This window comes from Nerophis ophidion, linkage group LG24 (assembly GCF_033978795.1).
Source record: "Nerophis ophidion isolate RoL-2023_Sa linkage group LG24, RoL_Noph_v1.0, whole genome shotgun sequence".
In the NCBI taxonomy this organism is placed as follows: Eukaryota; Metazoa; Chordata; class Actinopteri; order Syngnathiformes; family Syngnathidae; genus Nerophis; species Nerophis ophidion.
Window position 1 is genome coordinate 20,535,113 of NC_084634.1, and position 23,881 is coordinate 20,558,993.

At 38.2% G+C, this 23,881-nt stretch overlaps 2 protein-coding genes across 3 annotated transcripts in view; both read left to right on the forward strand.

Moving 5' to 3' along the window:
• The window catches only part of LOC133542088 (gastrula zinc finger protein XlCGF57.1-like), a 339,706-nt gene that overhangs the window by 125,846 nt on the left and 189,979 nt on the right, over window positions 1–23,881 (forward strand). The gene's annotated exons all lie outside the window — the stretch shown is intronic.
• LOC133542093 (gastrula zinc finger protein XlCGF48.2-like) lies at window positions 4,319–12,884 on the forward strand. Its single transcript, XM_061885938.1, has 3 exons — window positions 4,319–4,436; window positions 5,836–6,058; window positions 11,101–12,884. Exons 2-3 carry the CDS (start codon window positions 5,836–5,838, stop codon window positions 12,147–12,149), a joined length of 1,272 nt encoding a protein of 423 aa, XP_061741922.1. The 5' UTR covers window positions 4,319–4,436; the 3' UTR covers window positions 12,150–12,884.

Below are 23,881 nucleotides of genomic sequence, written 5' to 3' on the forward strand. Positions count from 1 at the left end.
TTTTTCCAGAGAGAACTTGTCCATAAAAAGATGGCTGCACATCAATAAACTGTCATTAAACATCAATAAAACTAAATATATCATTTTTGGAGACTGTAAAAATGTAAAACACAAATTATGACGGATGATATTGAAATGGAAAGAGTAAAGGTAATCACATTTTTAGGAGTTAATATAGATGATGAAGTAAACTGGACACTACATGTAAGTCATATAAAGAAAACATAAAAAACATGGAGTGCAATACTAACTAGAATAAAATACATCCTTCCAATTTGAACTACAATTATTGAACCCAACTTCAGTTGAAACATACATTGTTTATTGCATAAAAGTATGGGGACATACATATAAAACAATCACACAACAATCATCATATTACACAGGAAAGTAATAAAGATGATTAATAGAATGGATTCTAGAGACCCAACAAATGATTCATAAAGTCACACATTTTAAAAGTAAATGATCTTGTATAAAAGACAACTCTTCAAATGATGTATAAAGTAAATAATAATATGCTTCCAGAAGTGGTCCAGAAGATGTTTCAGATGTGAACCAGTAAATATGAACTAAGAGGGATTTATGTGTACTCAAAAGCAAAGGTATGAACACATGTAAAACAAATATGTACATCATATAAAGGAGTTCATCTATGGAATCATCTACAATTAGAAAATAAAACATGTAACACTTCATTATTTAATAAAAACATATAAAACACTATTCTGAATAAGTATAAAAGTGAATTATGAATATATACACATACAATGTTAATTGTATGTAACATATTTATGTACTGTTTATTCTCACCCTTTCAGTCAAATTGTTCTGTTCATTTTAGTGTCTAATCTATACATGATAGAATCATATTAACAAGATTGTGTTACACACACAACAATGATGTCACACATGTTATATGTGCTGATGTTGTTAGAAAGTCAAAATGAAAGTCTGGACAGTTTATTTCAAATCCTGCAGTTTCATTTGCTGCTGCTGTTCTCACCAGCACACTTGTGTTTCTTACACTGGTACTTAGAAGACAATCTTTCACCACACACACTGCAACTCAACACTTTCTGTCCTGGGTGTCTTCTCATGTGTAATGTAAGAGTGTTTAGGTGATGAAAGCTTTTGTTGCAGATTGAACAGGAGTATGGATTTCACCAGAGTGCGATCTCATGTGTGATTTTAATTGCTGTTTTTCTATATAACTTTTACCACATACTGAACAGATAAAAGGTTTTTCTCCAGTGTGTATTCTCATATGTGCTTTGAAACTGTGCTTTTGAGAAAAATCTTTACTGCAGATTGAACATGAAAACGTTTTTTTTTTTCTCCCGTGTGTGTTCTCATGTGTGCTTTTAAACTTTGATTTATTGCAAAACTTTTATCACATTCTGAGCAGGAAAATTGTTTTTCTCCAGTGTGTTTTCTCATGTGTACTTTTAGCATGTGTTTTAGTCTAAAATCTCTACCACATTCTGAGCAGGAAAAAGGTTTCTCTCCGGTGTGTGTACTCATGTGTCTTTTCAGATTACTATGGTATTTAAAAGTTTTGTGAGAGTGAGAAGATGTGAAGTGAGTGTTGTCAGTGTGACATGTCTTATCATCTTTAGAGTCTTCATCATCAGTGTCAGGAGAGTGTGACGTTGTGTCCTCACTATCTGATAGTGGAGCTAAGAGCTTGTCTGCTTGTGATCCTCCACAGTGGTCTCCATCACATTCTGCTAAACTGCTGCTTGGAGGCTCCGCCTCTCTCTCCTCCTCACCCTCACCTTTGACCTCATCATCTTCACTCGTCACACTGATGAGGTGTCTCTTCTCTTCCTCTATGAAGTGGGGGGACAGCCGCTGTTTTTCCTCCACTTTAAAGTAGGGGGCTGTGGCTCCTCTTCTTTCACGTGGAAGTACTGTGGCTTCTTCTGCTTCATACTGGAGGACCCCTCCTGCTGCTCAGGTGGGCGATATTTTTCACAGACGTCTGCAGGACACAAGAAGACAAACACATACTGGGATGGAAATAGATAAGATTTCACCAATTCAGATTTAATTTTCGATTCTGCTTTACGATTGGGTTATTTGTGGACTCACTTTTGCTTTCACATTCAGTAAAAAGGAGAAGAAACAGGTCGATTAGCATCAACTTTGACTAGTTGAGAAGTAACATGAGCCTACAAAGCCAACAGTGAGGTCTTAAGAGGCACAGATTTTACGGGTCCCCCATGGGGGGCCAAAGGGCCCTAAGGAATATATTGTGCTTTGAAAATATTTATAAAATTAAAATACTTTTGGCAAGAAATTAACAAAATACTACACATTATTTTGTGGCAATTACAAAAGAATGTCCAGAAAAATTCTCAGGGCATTCAATCAATCCCATCTGTTAAATTGAACATATATACATAAATATATATATATATATACATATATATATATATATATATATATATATATATATATATATATATATATATATATATATATATATACATATATATATATATATATATATATATATATATATATATATATATATATATATATATATATATATATATATATGTATAAAATACCCTTTGGGAAGTTGTGTTGGATGTAAATATAAACGGAATACAATGGGGCGAGGTACACCCCTTTGTCCACAACCGCGTGAGCAAACAGTTTAAGAACAACGTTTCTCAAAGTGCAATTGCAAAAAATGTAGGGATTTCAACATCTACGCTCCATAATATCATCAAAAGGTTCAGAGAATCTGGAGAAATCACTCCACGTAAGCGACATGGCCGGAAACCAACACTGAATGACCGTCACCTTCCATCCCGCAGACGAAATGAGTTTCCTCTGCCGTGTGGCGGGTCTCTCCCTTAGAGATAGGGTGAGAAGCTCTGTCATCCGGGAGGAACTCAAAGTAAAGCCGCTGCTCCTCCACATCGAGAGGAGCCAGATGAGGTGGTTTGGGCATCTGCTCAGGATGCCACCCGAATGCCTCCCTAGGGAGGTGTTTAGGGCACGTCCAGTCAGCAGGAGGCCACGGGGAAGACCCAGGACACGTTTGGTAGACTATGTCTCCCGGCTAGCCTGGGAACGCCTCGGGATCCCCCGGGAAGAGCTAGACGAAGTGGCTGGGGAGAGGAAAGGCTGGGCTTCCCTGCTTAGGCTGTTGCCCCCGCGACCCGACCTCGGATAAGCAGAAGAAGATGGATGGATGTGTAACACAACTTGATGTTTCTTTAAAACCGTGTCCAGTTGTTGATGTTGTCGCTCCTTCTCCTCTTTTGTTGGACAAAGTTCCTCCTCGTACTTTTCTATTATTTTTTTTTTTCTAACATCACAAATATTTCTTCAACGGCAGCAGTTAGTCGCTGATTCAGCAACACTCACATCATTTGTAATGTAGACATGTTCACACAATAAAAACACTTTACACTTACATTGGATCTCTGCTTTGATGTGTCGATCACTTCCGCCTCTCTTTGTTAGCAGCTAACAAGCTAAGCTAACCAGCAGGCTAGGCTAGCACGTCAAAGTGCACTCAGACTAATGTATCCGCATACAAACAATTAATGACGACGTTTACTCTGTTAAACGACACACATGTGCACATGTACGTTGTAATTAAGACATAGAAACCATAATAACCAAAACAACGTATTCTCCGCCAGACGCCATCTTGTTTTGTTTTTCCTCCTGTGTGACGTCATCGAGGTGTTCTCAACCGCGGAACAAAAGTTGGGCCAGCACGTGTTTCACTGGGACAATAGTGAATGGTACACACTTCCTTCAAGCACGTGTTTCACTGGGACAATAGTGAGTGGTACACACTTCCTTCAAACACGTGTTTCACTAGGACAATAGTGAGTGGTGCACACTTCCTTCAAACACGTGTTTCACTGGGACAATAGTGAGTGGTGCACACTTCCTTCAAACACGTGTTTTACTGGGACAATAGTGAGTGGTGCACACTTCCTTCAAACACGTGTTTCACTGGGACAATAGTGAGTGGTGCACACTTCCTTCAAACACGTGTTTCACTGGGACAATAGTGAGTGGTGCACACTTCCTTCAAACACGTGTTTCACTGGGACAATAGTGAGTGGTGCACACTTCCTTCAAACACGTGTTTCACTGGGACAATAGTGAGTGGTGCACACTTCCTTCAAACACGTGTTTCACTGGGACAATAGTGAGTGGTGCACACTTCCTTCAAACACGTGTTTCACTGGGACAATAGTGAGTGGTGCACACTTCCTTCAAACACGTGTTTCACTGGGACAATAGTGAGTGGTGCACACTTCCTTCAAACACGTGTTTCACTGGGACAATAGTAGGTGGTGCACACTTCCTTCGCCCGGCCACAGAAGACAAAAAAGAGTTGCTGGTGTAACAATAGGAAGAATATATTCCACTCCTCTCTTGTACACGCGGCTTATGAGGTAATATACATGATATATTTTCATATTATTTATCTTATTTACCTCATATGTTGTTCGAAGCTAACGTCCTAGCGTTAGCCCGCTAGCAGGCCTTTGTAGCAAATGCGAGCGTTTTTTTTTTTTGAGGAGTGTATTTTATATGTTCTCTATGAGAATTATATTGACTTATTTAATACTTTAACTGTTTTTTGTTGTATATTACAGTCACGCTTAACATCATTGAATATTTGTTACTAGAAAGAAACGAACGTCTTGTAATTTAAGTCTGGAATAAGTCACATGGTATAATAATAATAATAATAATACATTTTATTTGGTATAGCACTTTTCAGTGTACTCAAAGATGCTTTACAGGATGAACAAAAAATATTATTGTTATTGTAATGACAGTGTAATATAATGTATTATTGCAGTGGTCTGCTTTATGTTGGTGTCAACTGTATTAGCAATAAATACAAATGATGTTTGCACGCACTTCTATTACCTTGATAACATCCATCCATCCATTTTTCAACCGCTTGTCCCTATTTGAGGTTGCGGTGGGGGGAGCGGGGGGTGTTGGAGCCTATCTCAGCTGCATTGGGTGGACATATCATGGAAATTAAATTAACTGGTGTTTGTTATTAAGAATACACTATTTGCACAATTGTAAGTGATTAATGCTTATTCAGTCGGACTAAAATAAATATTTAATTAAATAAATGTTAAATATTAAAAATAGCTTTAATATACTGCACACAAAATGAATTTGCATCAATATTTTGTTTGTAGTCGAATCATGAGGTACCCAAATATTCTAAAAATATGTTTATATTTATAAATTTGTATATATATATATATATATATATATATATATATACTTGCTGGCAATTGTTACACGTGCTTCACTGCACTTCTGTTTGTTTTCCGTTGGTTTTAAGAATGTTGCTTTTGCAGAAGGAAAAACAAGGAGAGGATATTGCGCGTAAAAGTAAAGCCAACCGACCACAGCTCTGTAGTCCTGGTCACCGTTGACGTGAGGTGGGACTATTTTGGAGGTGCACGTCAAGGTTGGCTGGTAGGTTGGTAGTGGGAGGAGCCAGTTGGCGTCACTTGATGCTGCAGCACAATGACACTTTTATACGTGCAGACTGACTTCATGCAGTCATGACGGTATTAAAATCCCAGCAGGAGGTTTTCTATAAGTTGTTACTTTTTATCAATAATTAATGTAAATGCAGAAAATAGGATCAATAACACAATTCATAATAATCAATAACTGATGATTATTCCATGTGTAGAAGAACATCACCACAAAGTGGTGTCAGTCCACTTGGAAAATATTATATTTGATAGACTAAAAAATATTTGACACATCTGAGCTGAAGTTTGTTTGTGTTGTCTTGCGGACGTCCAACAGATGAACGCTCGTCAAGAAGAACGTCCCCTTCAGCAGCAGGAGGATCCACAGCCCCCCCACATTAAAGAGGAAGAGGAGGAAGTGTGGATCAGTCAGGAGGGAGAGTGTCCTGTAGGGCAGGAGGAGGCTGATGTCAGCAAGTTTCCACTGACTGTTGTCTCTGTGAAGACTGAAGAGCATGAAGACAAACCACCTGAGTCCTCACAGCTTCATCACAGTCCAAGTAAGCACAACATCCACATATCATCTAATACAATGTTTGTGACACATGTTCATCCGGGGGACACATTTATCACTAAAGATGGAGATATACTTGCTTTTTAAAGGCCTGCTAAAATTAGATTCTATGTGTCATACTTGATCATTTCGTGATATTGCCATATTTTTGCTGAAAGGATTTAGTAGAGAACATCCACGATAAAGTTCGCAACTTTTGGTGCAGACGATGACATCACAAGTGTGGGGGCTCCTCACATATTCACATTGATTTTAATGGGAGCCTCCAACAAAAACAGCTATTTGGACCGAGAAAACGACAATTTCCCCATTAATTTGAGCGAGGATGAAAGATGTGTTTGAGGATATTAATAGCGACGGACTAGAAAAATAATAATAATTTTTAAAAAAAGTTATGTTTTTAGAGACATTTATTAGGATAATTCTTGGAAATCCCTTATCTTTCTATTGTGTTGCTAGTGTTTTAGTGAGTTAAATAGTACCTGATAGTCGGAGGTGTACGTCCACGGGTGTCTTGACGCGCAGTGTCTCAGGGGAGTCGACGGCAGCTTTATGGATGGCACAAGCTCAGCATTTCTCCAGGTAAGAAGCAACTTTTTACCACAATTTTCTCAGAGAAACCTGTTGGTTGACATTCGGTTGGGATCCATGTTTGCTGTGATCCATAGGAAAGTTTCACTTCCGGGAATTCTAAACAAGGAATCACCGTGTGTTTGTGTGGCTAAAGGCTTAAGCTTCCCAATTCCATCTTTCTACTGTGACTTCTCCAATATTAAGTGAACAAATTGCAAAAGATTCAGTAACACAGATGTCCAAAATACTGTGTAATTATGCGGTTAAAGCAGACGACTTTTAGCTGTGTGTGTGCGCAGCGCTCATACTTCCTAAAAACCCGTGACGTCTTGCGTACACGTCATCAATACACGACGTTTTGAAGACGAAACTCACGGTAAATTTAAAATTGCAATTTAGTAAACTAAAGCGGGCGTATTGGCATGTGTTGCAATGTTAATATTTCATCATTGATATATAAACTATCAGACTGCGTGGTGGCTAGTAGTGGCTTTCAGTAGGACTTTAACACCACCATTTAAAAACGAATGCTTATCAATCATGTGAATTATGTTTATATAGCGCTTTTCTCTAGTGACTCAAAGCGTTTTTACATAGTGAAACCTAATATCTGAATTACTGTCAGGGGGTGTTGTTGCTGAACCCCAATATGCAGAGATGGCGGCAGGCATTGTGCAGGAAAACATGATTTAATTTAACACTAAAACAAGAACAAACAAAAGGGTACAAACAAAAGGCGCGCACAAGGCGGAGAACAAACTTGGCTATGAACAAAACTAGCACAAAGGCTAACTTTGGACTAAAAACAAAAACACTTACTGTGACACGAAGGAACTATGACGTGAGCAGAGTGAACAGAAGTAGACACAGCTACAACGATTAGTATAAATGACATTGACAGGTAGTGGTGACATCCACACGACACGACAATAATCCAGCACTGACTGGTGGGGAAGGCAGCTTTAAATAGTATCTGGCTGATTGACACCAGGTGTGGCCAGGTGCCAATCAGCCACAGCTGGGGAGACAAAGCACTCAGGGAAACAACCAGGAAACAGATAAATAATGGCGCTGACAGGAAATACTACACACAGAGGAAAAACTAAAACACAACCAAACTGTCAGGGGCAAGCCGGACAGTTACTTTTCAACCAGTGTGGGTGGCACTAGGAGCAGGTGGGTAAAGAGTCTTGCCCAAGGACACAATGGCAGTGACTAGGATGGCAGAAGCGGGGATCGAACCTGGAACCCTCAAGTTGCTGGCACGGCCACACTTCCAACCGACAGGGCGCTCGCTCCCGCTGACATGCCGGTCTTCAAGTGACGGCGTGATAAGAACGCACCGTCACAATAAACAAAACAAAACACTGGCGGAAAGTGATATTTGTTAAAAAAAAAAAACAAGCAAACTGGAGTTTTGACCCAGAGAAGGCAGTTCGGTTAAAAAAACCAAAAACTCTGCAATCCAGGGACGCCCGGATTTAAGGAAATGCACGTCCTTTTTGATTTCAATGCGTAAAAAGACATAAAAAGTGTGTTAACGCCAACACTGGTTATTCATGTGATTATCAGACAGAAGTCATTTCCATTAGACAATATTCAAATATAGCTGGGAGTGTTGGAACCATACCAATATTTTGCTACCGGTACCAAATTTATTTTGGTACTTTTCTCAATAAAGGGGACCACAAAAATGGCATTACTGGCTTTATTTTAACAAAAAAAACTTAGGGTATATTAAACATATGTTTCTTATTGCAGTTAAGTCCTTAAATAAAATAGTGAACATGCTAGACAACTTGTCTTTTACTAGTAAGTAAACAAACAAAGACTCCTAATTAGTCTGCTGACATATGCACTAACATGTTGTCTCATTTATACACCTATTATTTTGTCAACATTATTAAGGACAAACTGTAAAAATGGATAGTTAATCTACTTGTTCATTTACTGTTAGTATCTGCTTATTTTCTCTTTTAACATGTTCTATCTACACTTCTGTTAAAATGTAATAATCACGTATTCTTCTCTTCTTTGATACTTTACATTAGTTTTTGGATGATACCACAAGTTTGGGTATCAATCCGATACCAAGTAGTTACAGGATCATACATTGGTCATCTTTAAAGTCTTCATGTGTCCAGGGACATATTTCCTGTGTTTATAAACATAATACTGTATACATTTAAAAAAAAAGTGAAATAAAATGTTGTGATACCAAAAAATATTGACGTAATCATAGTAGTATCGGCTAGATATGTGGCGTTTGTTTACATTTTGAAGCCGGTGAGCTACGGTGTGTAGTGAAGCATGTTTAGCTGTTCCTCGTCCTCCAGTGATAATGTTACTTGTGAGAAACTTACTTTATTTGTTGCCATGGAGGCGAGGATTAGTGATTTAGAAGTAGCCAAAACACTGCCGACGGCGGATGGATGTTAGCCGCTAGCTAGCTTGCTATGTCTTAAAGCCCCTCTTCCTGAGGGTGTTTCAGTGTTATAACTTCACCTTTATTGTTAGTTTTTAAGCCAAAATGAATCCGTTGTTCCTTTTCTGTCTCCACGCTGTGTCTGCTTGTAAGTACTCAGTGATTGTGTGCCGCCGAACATGCTCGTCTGCTCGTAAACCCGCAATGTCACGACGTGACTTCGATGCGAGGGTACGGTACAGCGAATGATTCATTAGCGGTACTATACCAATACCAGTATACTGTACAACCCTAATAGCTGGTATGGCCCACTTATAATTCAAATAACAAAATAATGTTTGCTTTCATCAGATATGTTCTAGTATTGTATATGTGGATGGGGGCCCTGCTTTGGAAATAATGTGTGCCTCTTTCAGAGATCAGGTTTAGTTCCACTTGAAACATTGACATGTTGCACAATGAGATGAGTGCTGTAGCACAAGCGTGGGATAACGTCAACAGTTGTGGAACTTTCTAACAAACACAGTGGAAAGTAGTTAGAGAAAAATGAAACGACGCAGATATTGCTTTCTCCTTTTACTGTTAACTCAAGATAAAAACGGGATCTCATTGGAAGCGATAGTTATGCGCAGACGTCGTTTTAGGTAAAACAAAATGGTGTCTGCCAATGTAGTTTACTACATCAGTAGTTGTCAAACTTTTTTCACCAAAAATACTTGGCTGTCCAAGTACCACCTCAATGAACTTTCAGGTTCATTCAATATAGGAAACTAAAACACTGTACTTAAACAATTAAAGAACATTTGTCGTACCATTAGTGGTACACTTAAATCGGTTTTATGTGTGTGTGTGTGTGTGTGTGTATATATATATATATATATATATATATATATATATACACATGCATATATAGAGTCGCGATCAAAAGTTAACATACACCTGTAAAGAACATAATGTCATGGCTGTCTTGAGTTTCCAATCATTTCTACAATTCTTATTTTTTTGTGATGTAGTGATTGGAGCACATACTTGTTGCTCACTAAAAACATTCATAAAGTTTTTTTTTTTTTATGAATTGATTATGGGTCTACTGTACATGTGAGCAAATGTGCTGGGTCAAAAGTGTACATACAGCAATGTTAATATTTGGTTGCATGTCCTTTGGCAAGTTTCACTGCAATAAGGCGCTTTTGGTTTTTGACCACCCCTCTTGACAAAATTGGTGCAGTTCAGCTAAATGTGTTGGTTTTCTGACATAGACTTGTTTCTTCAGCATTGTCCACACGTTTAAGTCAGGACTTTGGGAAGGCCATTCTAAAACCTTCATTCTAGCCTGATTTAGACATTCCTTGACCACTTTTGACGTGTTTGGGGTCATTGCCCTGTTGGAACGCCCAACAGCATCCAAGACCCAACCTCCAGGCTGATGATTTTAGCTTGTCCTGAAGAATTTGGAGATAATCCTCCTTTTACATTGTCCCATTTAAAGCAGCAGTTCCATTGGCAGCAAAACGGACCCAGAGAATAATACTACCACCACCATGCTTGATGGTGGGAATGGTGGTCCTGGGATTAAAGGCCTCACCTTTTCTCCTCCAAACATATTCCTGGGTATTGTGGCCAAACAGCTCAATTTGATATTCATCTGACATGGACGGAGCTAAGATCTTCTGGAGGAAAGTTCTGTGAAATACCCCAAAATAACTTGTAGTGTCTTGTTAATTTATAGCCAAAAATGTTTTTATTTTATAGATATTTTCAAAGCAGAAACATTTCCTTAGGGTCCTCTGGCACCCCATGGGGGACCCGTAAGGTCTGGGCCTCTTAAGACCTCACTGTAGGTGCTAATCGACCTGTTCATTCACCTTTTTACCGAATTTGAAAGCAAAAGAGTCCACAAATAACCGAATCGTAAAGCAGAATTGAAAATTAAATCTGAATTGGTAAAATCTTATCAATATCGCTCCTGACATGTGACTGAAAAAAAGATGGACTCCTCTCGACCATGTTTGTCTTCCTGTGTCCTGCAGACGTCTGTGAAGAACATCTTCTCTCTGAGCAACAGAAGTGGAGCTTCAGGATGGGCAAGGAGCAGCCACAGCCCTTCCACATTAAGGAGGAAGAGAAGGCGCCACATACATTGCAAATGCAAAGGGAAGAAAATAACCCACTGACCCCGCATTTTAAAGAGGAAGAGGAGGAACACAGCATCAGTCAAGAATGGTTGGAGAAGTTCCATTTGATTGTGAAGAGTGAAGATGATGAGGTGAAAGGTGAAAGTGAGGAGAGGGGAGGGGGGGAGCCTCCAAGCAGCAGCTCAACACAACACATGACAACAGAAGCTGATGGAGACCACTGTGGAGGATCACAAGCAGACAAGCTCTTAGCTCCACTATCAGATAGTGAGGACACAACGTCACACTCTCCTGACACTGATGATGAAGACTCTAAAGATGATAAGACATGTCACACTGACAACACTCACTTCGCATGTTCTCACTGTCACAAAACTTTTAAGTACCATTGTCGTCTGGTAAGACACATGAGAACACACACTGGAGAAAAACCTTTTTCATGTTCAATCTGTCGTAAATGTTTTACTTTAAAGCACAATTTCAAAGTACACATGAGAATACATACTGGAGAACAACCTTTTTCCTGCTCAGTATGTGGTAAAAGATTTGTATTAAATCAAAGTTTAAAACTACACATGACAACACACACTGGAGAAAAACCTTTTTCATGTTCAATTTGCGGTAAAGATTTTACTCAAAAGCACAATTTTAAAGCACACATGAGAACACACACTGGAGAAAAACCTTTTACATGTTCAATCTGCGGTAAAGATTTTACTCAAAGGTACCAATTCAAAGCACACATGAGAATACACACGGGAGAGAAACCTTTTTCCTGCTCAGAATGTGGTAAAAGTTATGTCATAAATCGAAGTTTAAAAGTACACATGAGAACACACACAGGTGAGAAAGTGTTGAGTTGCAGTGTGTGTGGTGAAAGATTGTCTTCTAAGTACCAGTGTAAGAAACACAAGTGTGCTGGTGAGAACAGCAGCAGCAAATGAAACTGCAGGATTTGAAATAAACTGTCCAGACTTTAAGTTTAAGTAACATCAGCACAAGTAACATGTGTGACATAATAATTTGGAACAACATATGCTGCCATTTGAGCGCCATCTTTTTCATGGACACCCCTGTTTATTTCAGCAAGACAATGCCAAGCCACATTCAACATATGTTACAACAGCGTGGCTTCGTAAAACAAAGAGTGCGGGTACTTTCCTGGCCTGCCTGCAGTCCAGACCTGTCTCCCATGGAAAATGTGTGGCGCATTATGAAGCGTAAAATACAACAGCGGAGACCCTGGACTGTTGAACGACTCAAACTCTACATAAAACAAGAATGGGAAAGAATTCCACTTTCAAAGCTTCAACAATTAGTTTCCTCAGTTCCTTAACGTTTATTGAGTGTTGTTAAAAGAAAAGGTGATGTAACACAGTGGTGAACATGCCCTTTCCCAACTACTTTGGCACGTGTTGCAGCCATGAAATTTTAAGTTAATTATCTTAAAAAAAATAATAAAAATTATGAGTTTGAACATCAAATATCTTGTCTTTGTAGTGCATTCAATTGAATATGGGTTGAAAAGGATTTGCAAATCATTGTATTCTGTTTTTATTTACCTCTAACACAATTTCCCAACTCATATGGAAACAGGGTTTGTATGTCCCTGGACCTTTATGCAATAAACAATGTATGATTCAAATACAATTGGGTACAATAAATGTAGTTAATATTTGTGGGGATATTTTTTATTCTATTTGTTATCGCAGTCAATTTTTAAATGTTTTCTTTATATGACTTACATGTAGTTTCCAGCTTACTTCATCATGTAGACTAACTCAGCCTGGAGGATGTGTGTAATGTTGAGATGTATTGGAGATGACTTGGTTTGTTTGGATGTTGTCAACCTGTCAATTGTTCTATTTAAACTATTAATGTTGTCAGATCTCACGAGAGAAACAAGCAACCAGCTCTATTACTTCTTCTTCTTACTGGCAGTTTGCAGCCATGACTTGAAAGGTTCATACTGCTATACCTTCAAGGTACTCAAAGGGCTTTGACACTATTTCCACATTCACACACACATTCACACACTGATGGCGGGAGCTGCCATGCAAGGCAATAACCACGACTCATCAGGAGCAAGGGTGAAGTGTCTTGCCCAAGGACACAACGGACGTGACGAGGTTGGTAGAAGGTGGGGATCAAACCAGGAACCCTCAAGTTCCCAACCGCGCCAATCCCTTTTGGTGTTTTGTGCAACTGACTCTGACTTTGTCTTATCTCTCTATTTTTGAGGTAAAACTCTGGAGCTTTTGAAGTGTATTTCTGGTCTTGTCATCCTGGTCCGGACAGAAGGGCGACACGGCAGAGCGACTGGATCCAAACAGACGTCGGAGACGCTTTACTGAAGCAAAAGTCGCTTAATTACCAGAGAGCGTCATTTACACAGGACTGCAGTTCCTGGGAGGAGGTCAGGTCAAATATGGAGGACTCCTCTCCTGGAGAAGCCAAAGCATCGTTTTTTTATGTTCCTTCTTTCACTGTCTGGGTGTGCGCTAAAGCTAAACAACACCACCTGACCACAGAAGGAGATGTTGGTGTGTAAATATCTGGAAAACAACTGCTTTCAGTCAGAACTTAAAGGTTGGCGTTTGAGCTAGACAGGTAGTCTCCTTTCAAGGATATGGTTGTCAATTGTTTTGCATCCCGAAGTCCCAATTGGGGCCTCTTTTCCTACGAGACCTCAAAAAAGACAGGCAGTAGAAAATGGATGGATGGATAGCTAATCAAAAAAAAACAATAAATAAATAAATATATGTATATATATTTGCATATATAGATATAATTTATATAATGCCAGAATAAATTTAAAAAGAACATGAAAACCTCCCACATTCTAAAATACATTATAAAAATGATTAGCATCAAAGACAATAATAATATCATGAGTGTAATATGTATTTATTGTTTTTCTTTCCTTATGCTACTGTTGTTTCAATACATTGTTTTTTTTATTAAATCAACATAAAAATATACAGGATACACTTTCAATTAGTGCATCAACCCCCCCTCTCCCCCATTCACACTCATCCATACCCACTCACACAAAAAAGGGTTGTTTCTTTCTGCTACCAAAATTGTGGTTCCCTCAACATATCTAGCACAGGCGGCAAGGGACACAGTCCCTGAAACACACATGATTGTGTGTGCCGAACATTATCATTAATTACTATTTTGTATGTAATTGTTTTATATTATTTTACTTTCTTTTTTTATCCAAGAAAATGTTTTATATTTCAATTTTTTATTTATCTTATTTGATTTTATTTATAAAATAAAAAATGACCTTATCTTCACAAGACCAGGTTATTATTGAAATTAGACTTTTCTAAAGGTTTTTAAAACCAGGTCCAGTCCAGATTGATTGATACTTTTATTAGTAGATTGCACAGTACAGTACATATTCCGTACAATTGACCACTAAATGGTAACACCCCAATAAGTTTTTCAACTTGTTTAAGTCGGGGTCCACCTTCATCAATTCATGGTAATGTCCAAGTGGGGCTCAGCAACACACACCCTCATCCATGTACAACAACAACAACAATTAGGGAAACAACAGATTGCATATAATTTATAAACAAAATGACATTTTCATAAAAAAGCATTTGTGTATAGTCCATATTATGTCCAAGTCAGACTCAACACACACTTTCATTTTGTACACTCAAAAATCGGGAACATAACAACAGATAGCATATATGTTGCTGTTGTTGCATGTCTATAAACATTATTACATTTTCACAATAAGCCTTTAAGGATTTCCCATCTTGTTTCATGTTTTTTGGCATCATTCGCACGTCGACAGAGAAGGGAGCCGAACGCTAATAAGTCAGTCTCATTACTTTTTCTCCAGTTTTTAAATATTCACGTCGTATAAAATACATCTTTGAGTCTTTATTTAGGGATAAGATTGTCTTGGTGCGCGAGAAGCATTTCGCCGCGTTTCGTGCTGACTTAGCTTAGCTCGCTAGTTAGCTTAGCTTGTTAGCTGCTAACAAAGACGCAGAAGTTGTCAACACATCGCTGAGCAGCTAAATATCATCTCTGACCAGACTGTGGGGTCTTAAGGGCTCGTCGTCACGGGACCGAAGAGAACCCCAGCGGCGGAGGAAAACGAGGACATTAAAAAGTCACTTCAATGTCTTTCACAAGACGTAAATGACATACGGATTAAACAGGATATAATTCTTAAACGAAGTCATGGAGCTCCGTATGTGCATCCAGGAGAGGGATAAGAAGATTGGCGAGTTGGAGAGGAAAGTGGAAGATCTGGAGCAGTATTCTAGACTGAATGATGTGATCGTGACGGGGCTAAAAGTGAAACCCCGCTCATATGCACAAGCTGTGGGGAGCGAGAGTGCATCTGGGGACCCGGAGGCTGGCTCGGTGGAGGAGCAGGTTGTGGCCTTTCTGGCTTCCAGAGACATTCATCTGGACAAGAACTCAATGGAAGCGTGTCATCCTCTGCCTGCGAAGAGGGACGTCATCCCTGCTGTCATCCTGAGGTTCGTCAACAGGAAAAGAAAGACTGAACTCATGAAACAAGGGAGAAAGCTAAAAGGCACCAACGTATATTTGAATGATCACCTGATCAAAAGGAATGCAGATATTGCAAAAAAAGCCTGGCACTTAAGGAAACAAAACAAAATACAGAATACTTGGGTCACAAACTGTAAAATAGTCATAAAACTGAAAGGATCACCTGAACAAGCAAAAGTGCTGGTTGTTAGAGACATACAGGAACTGAAGAGATATGAATAAATATGTGAATTAGTGGGACAAGGAGAGTTAAAAAGTATATTTACAAGTTCATTCAATGGCATACAATCAGTCCTCTGATATTACAGACAACAATTTAACAATACAACAAAGGATTCTAGATTCCGAGCTTTTTGAACTAAAATCATCTGAGTATACTGATCACAATTCATTAGACTTGGAATATCATCTCGATCCAGATAATATGTTTCCATCATCTGACTCCATTAACTGCAAATACTATTCAGAAAGGGAATATAATAACTCAATAAAATCAAAAGGCACATTTTCAGTCATCCATTTTAACAGTAGAAGCATGTATGCAAATTCCAGTGCAATTCAAGACTACTTACAACATTTTGTGAATCCATTTAGCATAATTGCTATATCCGAAACATGGTTTAATGAAGCAAAAGGCATTGATTTTGAGATAAAGGATTATAATTTAAACTATATTAACAGAACAAATAAAATGGGTGGAGGAGTCGCTATGTACGTTCATAAGAAATATAAATACAAAATATTAAAAGACATGACTGTATCAGTAAATGATATAGTTGAATGCTTATCAATAGAAATCATTAATGAAAGGAAGAAAAACATCATAATTAGCTGTATATACAGGTCACCAGGTTCAAATGTGGAACTATTTACTGAGTGGGCTGAAAAAACTTTCTCAGAAATAGTTAATAAAACAATATTTATTTGTGGGGATTATAATATTAATCTCATGAATCCAAATAACCACATAGCAACATAAAACTATATTAACAGGATGCACAGTATGAGTTTATACCCAACCATTACAAGACCGACTAGAATAACATCGCACAGTATTCATCGATAACATCTTCACTAATAATATGCAGTCTTCAAACATCAGTGGAGTAATGATCTGTGACATAACCCATCATCTGCCTGTATTCACAGTCTATAATGATGAGACCAGTACACACCTGAATCCACAGCAAAAATATACTTACATAACCCATCATCTGCCTGTATTCACAGTCTATAATGATGAGACCAGTACACACCTGAATCCACAGCAAAAATATACTTACATAACCCATCATCTGCCTGTATTCACAGTCTATAATGATGAGACCAGTACACACCTGAATCCACAGCAAAAATATACTTACATAACCCATCATCTGCCTGTATTCACAGTCTATAATGATGAGACCAGTACACACCTGAATCCACAGCAAAAATATACTTACATAACCCATCATCTGCCTGTATTCACAGTCTATAATGATGAGACCAGTACACACCTGAATCCACAGCAAAAATATACTTACATAACCCATCATCTGCCTGTATTCACAGTCTATAATGATGAGACCAGTACACACCTGAATCCACAGCAAAAATATACTTACATAACCCATCATCTGCCTGTATTCACAGTCTATAATGATGAGACCAGTACACACCTGAATCCACAGCAAAAATATACTTACATAACCCATCATCTGCCTGTATTCACAGTCTATAATGATGAGACCAGTACACACCTGAATCCACAGCAAAAATATACTTACATAACCCATCATCTGCCTGTATTCACAGTCTATAATGATGAGACCAGTACACACCTGAATCCACAGCAAAAATATACTTACATAACCCATCATCTGCCTGTATTCACAGTCTATAATGATGAGACCAGTACACACCTGAATCCACAGCAAAAATATACGTACTAACCAGTTAGAAGAGAAGACTCTTTCAATCTATTAAATCAGGACCTAACAATGCAAAACTGGGATTGCGTGTACAACAAAAAGGAGGTGGATAGTGCCTTTGAATCATTTATAGATATATTTCATTCAATATATAACCAAAAATGTCCATAAAAAAAAAGAGAAACAACAACAAAACTTTAAAGTGCCCATGGTTAACCAAGGGTTTACAAAACGCTTGTAAAAAGAAAAACACATTATATAGACAATTCATCAAATTAAGTCATGTAAAACCTGGCTCCAAAAATGAATGTACAAAGAAACTGATTGAAGACTCTGAACATAGATATAAAACATATAAAAATAAATTGACTGATATAATAAGGACTAGTAAGAAATGATATTATAGCAATCTATTACATAGGAATAAGAACAACACTAAGGAGGTGTGGGGAATACTTAACACTATAATTAAAGGCAAATCAAAAAATAACTTGTGTCCTAGCTATTTCACTGCTAACAACCAAGATAATTATAATATGAATAATGTTGTGGAGAGTTTTAACAGTTTCTTAGTAAATGTCGGATCAGAATTGGCAGCCAAAATCCCTGATTATAGCAGCAATGAAATGGAGTCACTGATTGAAATGAATCCAATGAGTATGTTTCTGTTGGGAGTAACTGAAGAGGAAATAATAGATGTTGTTAATAATTGCAAAAATAAAACATCTACTGATTGTTTCGACATAGATATGACACTTGTGGAAAAAAAACATACATTCCATCACCAAACCACTAACTGACATATTTAACCTGTCCTTCCAAACAGGACAATTTCCTAATAAAATGAAAATGGCAAAGGTAATAGCAATATATAAAAATGGGAACTAACACATCTTCACAAACTGCCGACCTGTCTCTTTGCTCCCGCAGTTTTCCAACATCTTAGAGAAATGATATAACACTAGATTAGAGAAATTTATAGATAAACATAAGATAATTAATGAAAGTCAATACGGTTTTAGGACAGCAAGGTCAACATCTCTGGCAATAATTGATGCAGTAGAAGAGATAACCAAGAGCTTAGATAGTAAGAAATATGCAGCTGGAATGGACATGGATCTGAGGAAAGCATTTGACACCATTAATCATCAAATATTACTGAAACAATGATACAGATATGGAATAAGGGGAGTAACTTTGACTTGGATAAGGAACTATTTAACACAAAGACAGCAGTTTGTGAAGATGGGCGAGTTTACATCTGGGCATTTGGACATTGCTTGTGGGGTTCCACAGGGAGCCGTTCTTGGTCCCAAGTTATTTAACTTATATATTAATGACATATTTACATCTGGGCATTTGGACATTGCTTGTGGGGTTCCACAGGGAGCCGTTCTTGTTATTTAACTTATATATTAATGACATATTTACATCTGGGCATTTGGACATTGCTTGTGGGGTTCCACAGGGAGCCGTTCTTGTTATTTAACTTATATATTAATGACATATTTACATCTGGGCATTTGGACATTGCTTGTGGGGTTCCACAGGGAGCCGTTCTTGGTCCCAAGTTATTTAACTTATATATCAATGACATATTTACATCTGGGCATTTGGACATTGCTTGTGGGGTTCCACAGGGATCCCTTCTTGATCCCAAGTTATTTAACTTATATATTAATGACATATTTACATCTGGGCATTTGGACATTGCTTGTGGGGTTCCACAGGGAGCCGTTCTTGGTCCCAAGTTATTTAACTTATATATTAATGACATATTTACATCTGGGCATTTGGACATTGCTTGTGGGGTTCCACAGGGAGCCGTTCTTGTTATTTAACTTATATATTAATGACATATTTACATCTGGGCATTTGGACATTGCTTGTGGGGTTCCACAGGGAGCCGTTCTTGTTATTTAACTTATATATTAATGACATATTTACATCTGGGCATTTGGACATTGCTTGTGGGGTTCCACAGGGAGCCGTTCTTGTTATTTAACTTATATATTAATGACATATTTACATCTGGGCATTTGGACATTGCTTGTGGGGTTCCACAGGGAGCCGTTCTTGTTATTTAACTTATATATTAATGACATATTTACATCTGGGCATTTGGACATTGCTTGTGGGGTTCCACAGGGAGCCGTTCTTGGTCCCAAGTTATTTAACTTATATATCAATGACATATTTACATCTGGGCATTTGGACATTGCTTGTGGGGTTCCACAGGGATCCCTTCTTGATCCCAAGTTATTTAACTTATATATTAATGACATATTTACATCTGGGCATTTGGACATTGCTTGTGGGGTTCCACAGGGAGCCGTTCTTGGTCCCAAGTTATTTAACTTATATATTAATGACATATTTACATCTGGGCATTTGGACATTGCTTGTGGGGTTCCACAGGGAGCCGTTCTTGTTATTTAACTTATATATTAATGACATATTTACATCTGGGCATTTGGACATTGCTTGTGGGGTTCCACAGGGAGCCGTTCTTGTTATTTAACTTATATATTAATGACATATTTACATCTGGGCATTTGGACATTGCTTGTGGGGTTCCACAGGGAGCCGTTCTTGTTATTTAACTTATATATTAATGACATATTTACATCTGGGCATTTGGACATTGCTTGTGGGGTTCCACAGGGATCCCTTCTTGATCCCAAGTTATTTAACTTATATATTAATGACATATTTACATCTGGGCATTTGGACATTGCTTGTGGGGTTCCACAGGGAGCCGTTCTTGGTCCCAAGTTATTTAACTTATATATTAATGACATATTTACATCTGGGCATTTGGACATTGCTTGTGGGGTTCCACAGGGAGCCGTTCTTGGTCCCAAGTTATTTAACTAATATATTAATGACATATTTACATCTGGGCATTTGAACATTGCTTGTGGGGTTCCACAGGGAGCCGTTCTTGTTATTTAACTTATATATTAATGACATATTTACATCTGGGCATTTGGACATTGCTTGTGGGGTTCCACAGGGAGCCGTTCTTGTTATTTAACTTATATATTAATGACATATTTACATCTGGGCATTTGGACATTGCTTGTGGGGTTCCACAGGGAGCCGTTCTTGGTCCCAAGTTATTTAACTTATATATCAATGACATATTTACATCTGGGCATTTGGACATTGCTTGTGGGGTTCCACAGGGATCCCTTCTTGATCCCAAGTTATTTAACTTATATATTAATGACATATTTACATCTGGGCATTTGGACATTGCTTGTGGGGTTCCACAGGGAGCCGTTCTTGGTCCCAAGTTATTTAACTTATATATTAATGACATATTTACATCTGGGCATTTGGACATTGCTTGTGGGGTTCCACAGGGAGCCGTTCTTGGTCCCAAGTTATTTAACTAATATATTAATGACATATTTACATCTGGGCATTTGGACATTGCTTGTGGGGTTCCACAGGGAGCCGTTCTTGGTCCCAAGTTATTTAACTTATATATTAATGACATATTTACATCTGGGCATTTGGACATTGCTTGTGGGGTTCCACAGGGAGCCGTTCTTGTTATTTAACTTATATATTAATGACATATTTACATCTGGGCATTTGGACATTGCTTGTGGGGTTCCACAGGGAGCCGTTCTTGGTCCCAAGTTATTTAACTTATATATCAATGACATATTTACATCTGGGCATTTGGACATTGCTTGTGGGGTTCCACAGGGAGCCGTTCTTGGTCCCAAGTTATTTAACTTATATATTAATGACATATTTACAGTATCAAATGTATTAAAATTAGTCGTATTCGCAGACGACACTAATATTTTCTAATCTAACGATAATTATACAAATTTTGTACCCACCCTAAATAATGAACTTGCAAAATTAAAAACATGGTTAGATATAAACAAATTATCCCTTAATTTAAAGAAAACAAAAGTTATGTTATTCGGCTATTCCAATCCAGGACTTCACTACATCCCCTGGTTACACTCCAAAACAACTACAAAACTTCACTACATCCCCTGGTTACAGTCCAAAACAACTACAAAACTTCACTACATCCCCTGGTTACAGTCCAAAACAACTACAAAACTTCACTACATCCCCTGGTTACAGTCCAAAACAACTACAAAACTTCACTACATCCCCTGGTTACACTCCAAAACAACTACAAAACTTCACTACATCCCCTGGTTACACTCCAAAACAACTACAAAACTTCACTACATCCCCTGGTTACACTCCAAAACAACTACAAAACTTCACTACATCCCCTGGTTACACTCCAAAACAACTACAAAACTTCACTACATCCCCTGGTTACAGTCCAAAACAACTACAAAACTTCACTACATCCCCTGGTTACACTCCAAAACAACTACAAAACTTCATTACATCCCCTGGTTACACTCCAAAACAACTACAAAACTTCACTACATCCCCTGGTTACACTCCAAAACAACTACAAAACTTCACTACATCCCCTGGTTACACTCCAAAACAACTACAAAACTTCACTACATCCCCTGGTTACACTCCAAAACAACTACAAAACTTCACTACATCCCCTGGTTACACTCCAAAACAACTACAAAACTTCACTACATCCCCTGGTTACACTCCAAAACAACTACAAAACTTCACTACATCCCCTGGTTACACTCCAAAACAACTACAAAACTTCACTACATCCCCTGGTTACACTCCAAAACAACTACAAAACTTCACTACATCCCCTGGGTACACTCCAAAACAACTACAAAACTTCACTACATCCCCTGGTTACAGTCCAAAACAACTACAAAACTTCACTACATCCCCTGGTTACACTCCAAAACAACTACAAAACTTCACTACATCCCCTGGTTACACTCCAAAACAACTACAAAACTTCACTACATCCCCTGGTTACACTCCAAAACAACTACAAAACTTCACTACATCCCCTGGTTACACTCCAAAACAACTACAAAACTTCACTACATCCCCTGGTTACACTCAAAAACAACTACAAAACTTCACTACATCCCCTGGTTACACTCCAAAACAACTACAAAACTTCACTACATCCCCTGGTTACACTCCAAAACAACTACAAAACTTCACTACATCCCCTGGTTACACTCCAAAACAACTACAAAACTTCACTACATCCCCTGGTTACACTCCAAAACAACTACAAAACTTCACTACATCCCCTGGTTACAGTCCAAAACAACTACAAAACTTCACTACATCCCCTGGTTACACTCCAAAACAACTACAAAACTTCACTACATCCCCTGGTTACACTCCAAAACAACTACAAAACTTCACTACATCCCCTGGTTACACTCCAAAACAACTACAAAACTTCACTACATCCCCTGGTTACACTCCAAAACAACTACAAAACTTCACTACATCCCCTGGTTACACTCCAAAACAACTACAAAACTTCACTACATCCCCTGGTTACACTCCAAAACAACTACAAAACTTCACTACATCCCCTGGTTACAGTCCAAAACAACTACAAAACTTCACTACATCCCCTGGTTACACTCCAAAACAACTACAAAACTTCACTACATCCCCTGGTTACACTCCAAAACAACTACAAAACTTCACTACATCCCCTGGTTACACTCCAAAACAACTACAAAACTTCACTACATCCCCTGGTTACACTCCAAAACAACTACAAAACTTCACTACATCCCCTGGTTACACTCCAAAACAACTACAAAACTTCACTACATCCCCTGGTTACACTCCAAAACAACTACAAAACTTCACTACATCCCCTGGTTACACTCCAAAAACCTGCAATAAGAATTCTACACAAGGTGGGATATTGTGACCACACAAATATTTTATTTTCACAATCTAAATGATTAAAACTGCCTGGTCTAGTTGATTTTAATACAGCTCAATTACTATTTAAAGCCAACAAAAAGGTTCTACTTGCCAATATTCAAATACATTTCAAACACAGAGAAGGAGTTGATAATCTAAGGGGGTGTAGTATCTTTACTATTCCAACAGTAAGAACTACCAGGGAAAGTTTGTGTGTGTCCGTGTGTGGAGTGAAACTTTGGAAGGGATTGGATGTGGAGCTCAAGCAATGTTCAAATGTCCATCAGTTCAAAACAAGATACAAAAAAATGGTATGTGCAATGTATATGAATGTGAACATGGAGGCCTAAGTGTTCAACTCCATCACTGGCTAATAA

Bases quoted from the DNA above. Each gene is read 5' to 3' on its own strand.
- LOC133542093 (XM_061885938.1), top strand. From the start codon at position 5,836: ATGAACGCTCGTCAAGAAGAACGTCCCCTTCAGCAGCAGGAGGATCCA. The intron at 6,059-11,100 runs GTAAGCACAACA...TGTGTCCTGCAG, and splicing joins ACAGCTTCATCACAGTCCAA to ACGTCTGTGAAGAACATCTT.